The following is an 8,616-nucleotide window of genomic DNA, read 5'->3' on the forward strand; positions in this document are numbered from 1 at the left end:
TTTTTAAATATTTTTAATTTACTGTTGCCTAGTGGAATTGAAAAACTAATATTTTAAGGAATGTTCACATTTTATTATAGTATTGTGACATTTCCATTTCGAACTATTATCGTGTCGCAGCATCCACTAGAGTGCAAATTATTGCATTTAAGGTTACTATCTGATAACGTTTGGGAATGTCATAGCTATTATTCTACCAACAATACTATGGATTGGGCACAGTACAAAGACATGGAAACAATCTTGAAATATCTAACTGACACGAAAGTTGCGCCAATTAAACATTATTTTTCATAATTAAAAAGAATATAATTTAAGTAGAGCTGTTTTATATCAATTTTTTTTATTTCATTTTGCTTTTCCGAAGTATTAATATTGTTAAAACATAATCGTAATTTTGCGCCTTTTAATTTACCAACGCCAGATACTGTAACTGTAAAAATTCAATCATTTTTTAAAGTGATAAATTAGACATACGAGTATATGTTATATGTAAACCTAAATAAAATAACTAGCACACCGTATTCACAAATATGGGATTACTGTCAATTATAGCTTTGTATTTGAAATGGTTGTAAAGTATATATTTTATTCATGCATTTCAAAATTTAATCTAGCCATAAACTGCAAATTATATTTATCATTAAGATTTTTTTTTAAATTACTTAAATATTCTTTGTAATTAAAAATAAACTAGCTTTTCTCTGAGATACATTTATAGCTTCTTTCAAATTACCATAGATAGTGTAAAAAACATTGTTAGGTAAACCGGTGTATTGTTTAGTACTAAACAACCGCTTTATAAAAGAATAAAAATAACCAATACAGGTTTTTTACTTTTAAGTATGAACCAGTTTCAATTTCAAAAGTAACAAATTTTAATTTTTAATTCCATTTCCAAGTAATTCCAATTTAGTCGGTAAAAAATTCAATAGTGTACAATGAAATATGCAAAGTAAAAGGATAAAATAATGTTGCTTAGCTAGTGCGAGTTAGATGGTTAATAATGTCGCCACATAAGATACTAAAACTATGGACAGGTCTTTGTCGTTCGCTAGACTTCACCAGCGTCAACAGTTTTCAAGACGAAGTAAAGTTCTCCTCGCCGTCCTTTGTACAACCTGACGCCGCCCCCGCCGCCCTCCTCACGGCCCCCGCCCTACGAGATGACCACCAACTTCAACACAGCAACTCTCTCCAAGTCTCTGTCTCTCAATAATGCTCAACAGCAGCCACTGGAGAACTACTACGCTGCCACAGACATCATCAAGGTGACCTTTTTCGTTCTAGGACTTTCCTTTTTTATCTTTTTTACTTCCCACGGTAAAGTTACATTAAAGTTCATATTCACCGAGTTACACAAGTTTGTTGCAATTCATTTTATAATGGATTTTGTTAGTAGTTGTCATTGAAATAGGGCACAACTTTTTAAGATGCATATGAAATATTTGAGGGGTAAGCTCAGAAAAAGTGTTATTAATGTGTGCTAAATTTTTTTATGATTTTGCCCATTGTAGGCCATGTAGCTTGTAATGTAAACTAAAAAGCAATTTTAATAGTCACGTTGAGTATTTTTTTTAAAGAGATTTAATACTGTTTTTCCTGTTTTATCCTACGTTATGTCTTGCCTTATCGTTGTTTTTGGTAATATATTCCTGTTTTAAGATACGTATTTGAAATCATCTGTAGTAGTTTTCACTTAAATAATCACTGGATTCAGAGTTTAATACGATTTTTACGTTTTGGACCCTGTAAATAAGTGTGCTTCTTAATTTGACTGCTTCTTTAATATACTTCTTCCATAGTCTCGCATTAATACTATTATCAAACCAAGTCGACTTAAAATTATCGCTAATTAATCATTTCACACTGTAAACTTTTCTAAATATATATTCATGTGAATAATTACTTTTAACGTTATTGCGTATCTTTATACGACCGTTTTCTATTTTTAGACTTGAGAGAAGAGAACAACATCTCACTCCAGGCAAGTTCACTCCTCTTAAGCTGCCAGAGGGAACCCCGGAAGAGAGTAAGCAACATCCTGGAGATATGTCCAGACATCGTCTGCGCGTCATCGAGAAGTTGGGGGGAGGGGCTTTTTTGGAATGGTAAGTGAAAGAAACAAACACTTTAAAGTCATAAAAAAATATTCCAAATTTATAAATATACGTGGAACCTTGCAATTTAGAGAAAACTGTGAAAAAACATTGCTTTCTCTACATTGTAAATGTTGTTATATAAAATAATTATTACTCGTTATATCGTTACGACTACTATCATTACAATTTCCAGATCCACCTATGTGAGACTGATTGGGGTACCTGAATATAATGGCGTGTCTTCGTACCACAAGAAGCAGATCCTGGTAAAGTCTCTGTGGCGAGGATGTAGCGAGTTAACAAAGTAAGTTTTCTAAATCCTTCCCGTCAACATAATGTTTAAAACAAACACATTCATTATTGCCTCTGACGACCAATTATAATAATTTATGTTTAGCACAAATTGTGAAAATTGTATTATATTTAACAGTTATAATGATCATCAAAATACGGGTTTTTTTAAAATTATAAACAATTATGGAACGCCGCTGTATAGTGAATCGTAATAAACTTTTAATTCAAACCCGAGTTGAATTTTGATACAGCGCTTGATTGGAAAATAATTTTTTATAATTATAGCCTTTTTGTCTACCAAACAAGAGTAAATAAAGTCTATAACCAACTTATATTAATGATATTAGCTCTCGTACTTTTTACAATATTTCTAAAAACGGTTTAGTTATATAAAATATGCCAAGTATATTTCAACACAATACATTTATTGTAATCATTGCATTTTTACCTATCAAAGTCGAGTTAATGAAGCCTAAAATTAGCCTATATTAATGTAATTTGTCCTCGTATTTTTACTATATATTCCAAGAAACATTTAGCTGGATAAATGCAAAGTGTATTTCAATAGCCCTTGGGAAATTTTTTTATATGTGGAACATTACCTTAAGAAGACATTTTGAACTTTCAGGAAGGAGTTTTTACGTGAGACCAGTTGGTTGGCCAGCCTGCGCGACCCTAACCTGGTGCGAGTGGTAGGCCTGTGTAGTCAAGAAGAGCCTCTCTGTGTCCTGCAGGAACATTGTGAGTTTGGCGACCTCCCGACGTTCCTGCAGCTGCAAGCTGGTGCTGGTGCTCAAGACGACAATCCTGCGATTAGGTTAGTTACTCTGCGTACTAGTGTGAAACGTACTTTTGTTCATTTTTTAACATTTTAACACAATTAATTACGTTATAAAAGTAATAAAATTGTATCGTCATATTGGTTTGTTTCAGTTTATGGCTGTCTGATCTACCTAGCTACTCAGGTCGCTTCTGGTATGAAGTACCTAGAAGCTTTAGAGATAGTCCACAGAGATCTGGCTGCAAGGTAAAGGCAAAATATATAATAAATAATCTAAAATATGTTGTACTTCAAATTAACTTACATAATAACTTATATCCTGACATCATTTCGGTGACGCTCAGCACATAACTCAGAGGGCTGGTAAAAGTTCTCTTCTAACTGTCTGTACGCGTGTTTGTCCAGAAACGATTTAAATTTTAAAGATTTTCAAATTGTGCTTGAAGCTTATTTTGCATACAGGCAATATCGAGTTGAATGATTGTATATTCCTCCATGAGATTGTCTGAGTGTAATGGAAGTCTAGTTATCCATACTTATTGTATGATACAGACATTATAAATTATTATATTTACATATCATTCGACTACGGTACATGTTCACCCATGGCGCCTCCATAACCCGAGCGTAAGATAAATCATGAGGATATTTTTGGGAACAAATTGAAAATATCACAGGCAATATCAAGTTAAATGATAGTAGTGAACCCTACACTATACATGACAGAGCAGTATGTAACATTGTTTTTCTCTGGAATAAAACATAAGGAATTGATTGATGATTTTTATCAGGGGGCTTGCAACATTTATGTTCTGTGGACATGAAAAACATTTTACTGTATGGACGTAAAGACATAACTACATACAAAAAGTTTGTAAAGGTCATTAAGGTATTTAGTACAATTAAAGTCCCTTGAGCCATTAAAACTACTGAACTTGCCTTATGTGTTTGGAATTGCAATGAATGTTCAGACCAACCACTGATTCATCCAATGTATTGGAAAACAAGTAGGCCTGGTTTTTAAGCTCTCACATTTTATTACTACCATTGTATTTATGACGCAGGAACTGCATGGTCGGGAAGAACTACCAGCTGAAGGTGTCAGATCATGCGATGTTCTGCAGCCAATATGAAGCAGACTACTACCTCAGTGACACCAAGGCCAAGCTGCCCATCAGATGGATGGCTTTGGGAGAGTTTACTACTGGTCAGTAATCTCTTCATTTCTGTTCTTTTACTGTAACTATAACTATATGTAACTGTAACTATAATCGTGGTATTTGCTATCGTCAAATGTTACGAAAGTTTCAATTAGAGTTTGTTAAATTATTTAAGTCGTATTTATGTCATGCTAATAGTACCTCACAAATAAAGCTTTTAAGGTGAAACAAGAATATAAGGTTATAATGGCACAGTAGGTTTCATTGTGATTTAAAAACCTCAAAGATATGTAAATGAGCTTTAAGTTTTTTCTTTAAAATAAACGTCTTGTACAATCTTAAAATGTTTAGGGTAAAATATCTTTTTAATTTAAAGTATTAAACTCCACATATTTAAAGTTATATCTCATTATCATCATTTTTGTATTATGTATTTATGATACATCAAATATATAAAATAATTAATAACTGATCTGATTCTACATAGTGATCTATGTTGTATGTTTCTATGCATGTAAATTAATATTTAAGTAGCATACAAGTATATGACACTTTTATAATTCAGACCATTTATCTATAAAAACAAATCGAAGAAGTGATCATTTAAAACATAATTAAACTTGAAAAGCTACGAAAATAAATTAATGTTCTCAAAACATTCATAAATCCTCATAAAAGTATCTCATCAATGTCATGTTTCAGTCTGATTTCAGTTTTGAATATTAAGATGTAAAATTAAATGTAAAGTACTCGCGTGGTGTTAAATGTTATTATGCCAACTCACCTCGTTCGTTTCCAATGGGAAAATTTTCGGAGGCTCTCTCTTCTACTGTATCACGTGGTTAGTTCTAGTACAAGTATTTTATCTACAATTTATAAATAATATATTACTATTTTGATTTGATCGGAAGGAGTGGTAGACAATACTGTAAAGCTCTCTTTGTTCATCCTAGGCTCATTAATCCACAGTTATGGAAAAAAATTGTCTTTTTACCATATTTAAGAAAATAGAAGGGTTGTAGGGAAAAATGCTAAGCAGTGGCACTAGGCTACAACGAAAAACTGGATTATTATTCATATCTTAAAAACCAAGCAAAAAATATCTTACAAATTAAAACTTTGTTATTACCTTAGAGTTTTAAAAAACACATAACCCTTTATCTTTACAACTATGATCGGCCGTGGCGCCGTACTGCTACTGAAAAAGGCACAAACATGTGCAAGATTGTGGATTTCGTATTATTATAGTATTTGTATGACGTGCGTATTTTGTTTTTCGTTGGGAAATTGTTAACATTTACATTTTGAAAAAATCGTAGGGCCGCATCGTAAAATTTGTTGTTGGTTGAAATTGGCTTCAATACTGGACGGAATAATATATATTTTTGGATTTTTGTAGTCTTGATTTCTTGTAGCTATGATCGAAAATTCAAAAGATATTTTTTGGAAATTCCGTTAAAAGGTTGATTTCCATAAACTGATACACGGGGAACTGCTGTGGTTCCCTAGATTTGTGGTTTCTAAGAATCACAAACCTATCAGTCCCAATGAGTAAATGTCACAATGAGAATTGGCTGTTAAAGTGTGCCATACGTATAAGTTACGTTTATATCTTTAAATGTATGTTATAGTTTTAGGACTGATATCACCCTGTCGTGTTATACTGCCTAAAACTCTGTGTGAGTATGAGTGTGTCTGTTCTGTCCACAGGGGAAACAACACGCCGAAGAGCGATGTTTGGTCCTTCGCAGTGACCCTGTGGGAGATACTGATGTTGTGTGCTCAGAGACCGTTCGCCGAACTGACGAACGAGCAGGTGGTGGAGAACTGTAGTCACTGGTACCAGGGGGACGGACAGCAGAGGGTGGTGCCCAGGCCGGCGGCGTGTCCCAGGGAGATCTACGACCTCATGGGCGAGTGCTGGAAGCGGCAGGAGGGTGATCGTCCTCGCTTCACCGAGATACACCTCTTCCTTCAACGCAAGAACCTCGGCTTCGTCCCCGCCATAGGATAATAATACCACTGTCAATCATACAACCACGTACAAATTGGTTTGTTTAATTTTCCTTTCTATTCCGAGAAATAAGTAGGAGGCCTATCTACTATTTGAAGACTTACTCACTCCGTGTCTTTCTTGAGGTGATATGTGATGTCGGAAAGAATGAATGATAACCAGTTTTGTAACGAGGCTGTTAGGAATGAATGTTTTTTTTAGCGAGACATACAAATTTATTTGGCGTTTAACTCTCGGTATTCGTGCACGTACATTTGTATATAAGCACTTTTACTATCAAACTGTTACACGTTGAAATTGATTCACCTGGTCGAATAAGTATTTTGTAAAAAAAAATTGAAAATCAAATAAAATCGTGTATTTCGGCGAGCGGCATTTCCGTGTCGGTCGCCGCAACTCTTTTTACAGTAGATTATATAAATAATGATGACAGTGGATATTTTTGTCTGGTCGTGCGAGACTGAAGACCGACTGTGAAGACTGAAGATCCACCGGTTCGGGCTCACAGCTGAAGTGAGGACTGTGTCATGCTCAACTCAATTTGTTCAGTGTTCCATTGTATGTATTACGGAGTGTATATACTGTATATGTTTCTACTGAGCGCCTCTCTCTGTCGCACACTGTATCTATATATGTGATTACGAGTTATTTTTTTAACTTCGAATGGTGTACTTAATTAGTTGAATATTTTCTATTTTCGTGGAATCACACAATCCTGCTCTTCCTGTCTAGTTATAAGCTGTACAATAAGACACAGAATAGCAATCTCTAAGGATAGGGAGTCCCGGCGCTCTGTGACCAGAGCGTCACGACGCGCAGCCTACACCTAGCTTCTAACATAAGTGATTCTAGTTTCCTATGTTTGTTATCATAAATTAGAAATGTTAAATGTTTAGAAAGGTCGAGATCAGGCTTGTACGTGTACTTTTTGCTTTTATATCCTTCTTTTTTACACGTTTTTCAAAGATACATAGACCAATGATTGGAGCGGATTGCCAGATCTTGTTATCACTGTTACATGTATATACAGTTTAGTATTAGCCCACATATCCTTGTGTTTGTTTGCATGTAGTACGGTACCGTATGTATATAATAGTATAGTTACTGTAGTTTGGTTCTCTGGTGATATTTGACTCAACGAACCTGTTTAGTGTTTTATTATACTGGCTGGTTTCGCCGTACATTTCATTAGTCATGTTTCATTTAAGTGTTGTAATATTTTAAGGACTAATATTATTCTAAATCGTTACGCCCGTGGAAAGAAGAGATAGAAATTCTTCCAGTGACCAATCCCTTGTATATACTGAAAATTGTTATCTATACCTTATATCTTTTAAATAATCAAGTGCGGATCTCTCCATTTACCTATTCGTTTACGTATTCTAATCTAGTTTTGAAGTTTATTCTAATAAGTTTAGGATAACTAGAAAACAGCCATGCTGGTGATAGTGATCATGTATGCTTGCCTTCAGTATTAGACCAACATTAAAAGCATAGCTATTCCATAACGCCTTGTAAATTTAAATCGATTATGACAGAAATATTGTGTTGTTTCAGTGACATAGTTGTAAAGATTAATCTGCATATCATGTAAAATAAATATATTTATTATATAATTTATAATGATATAATATAGTTATTACGTTATTTGTATTGTTTCTTCAACACGCAATTTATTTTTCGTGTCATAATAAAAAATTTAGTTTTGAACGTAAATTTGAATAGCATTAAGAGTACAAGGTTATTAGATTTTCTAACCTGTTAAGAAAGTTACACGAAAGTCGTACCGTAAACATATCACTATTTGGATACATTCTACTACTTTGATTTTGTAAAAACCTAATTTGTGTTATTTCTTGAAATATTTTTTTTAAGTGCAAGGGTGTTTTTTAAAATTAGGGTAATTGTTTTATACAACAAGTATGACCATGCTTTAAATCAATATTATTTTTAAAATTTACGTAGTATTGGTTAAGGAATGTGTTTATTGTAATTTGATTGTAAACCTGAAGTTTTTTGAAGCAATTTTGCAGTTTAAAAATAACAAACAACTTCAACACAAGTGTGAGATTCCACGTAAGCAAGAATGTGCTCACAGTTTACTATTACAAAAAATACTGCATGTACAGTATAACACGATAAAATTGAATTGAATTACTGATTGGTAAAAATGACGGTGAGAAACCAGTAGAACGCAGCATACCTGTCACAGTCAAATGTTCTAGTTATACCGAAGCTAGGACGCACCTCTGTGGACACGCCCAA

The 8,616-nt window shown here is 33.7% G+C and overlaps 1 protein-coding gene across 1 annotated transcript; it reads left to right on the top strand.

Moving 5' to 3' along the window:
• Positions 1-1,040: 1,040 nt before the first annotated feature.
• Positions 1,041-8,139, top strand: LOC124374175 (epithelial discoidin domain-containing receptor 1-like; the record flags this gene model as incomplete). The annotated part of the gene is given in 10 exon segments (XM_046832436.1): positions 1,041-1,111; positions 1,113-1,271; positions 1,963-2,115; positions 2,296-2,316; positions 2,318-2,406; positions 3,025-3,213; positions 3,331-3,423; positions 4,242-4,366; positions 5,153-5,168; positions 6,048-8,139. Coding segments are annotated over 10 exon segments (1,220 nt in total), but the record flags the coding sequence as incomplete, so codon positions are not given.
• Between the last annotated feature and the right edge of the window lie 477 nt (positions 8,140-8,616).

Source organism: Homalodisca vitripennis, unplaced genomic scaffold (assembly GCF_021130785.1).
Source record: "Homalodisca vitripennis isolate AUS2020 unplaced genomic scaffold, UT_GWSS_2.1 ScUCBcl_7424;HRSCAF=15113, whole genome shotgun sequence".
NCBI lineage: Eukaryota > Metazoa > Arthropoda > Insecta > Hemiptera > Cicadellidae > Homalodisca > Homalodisca vitripennis.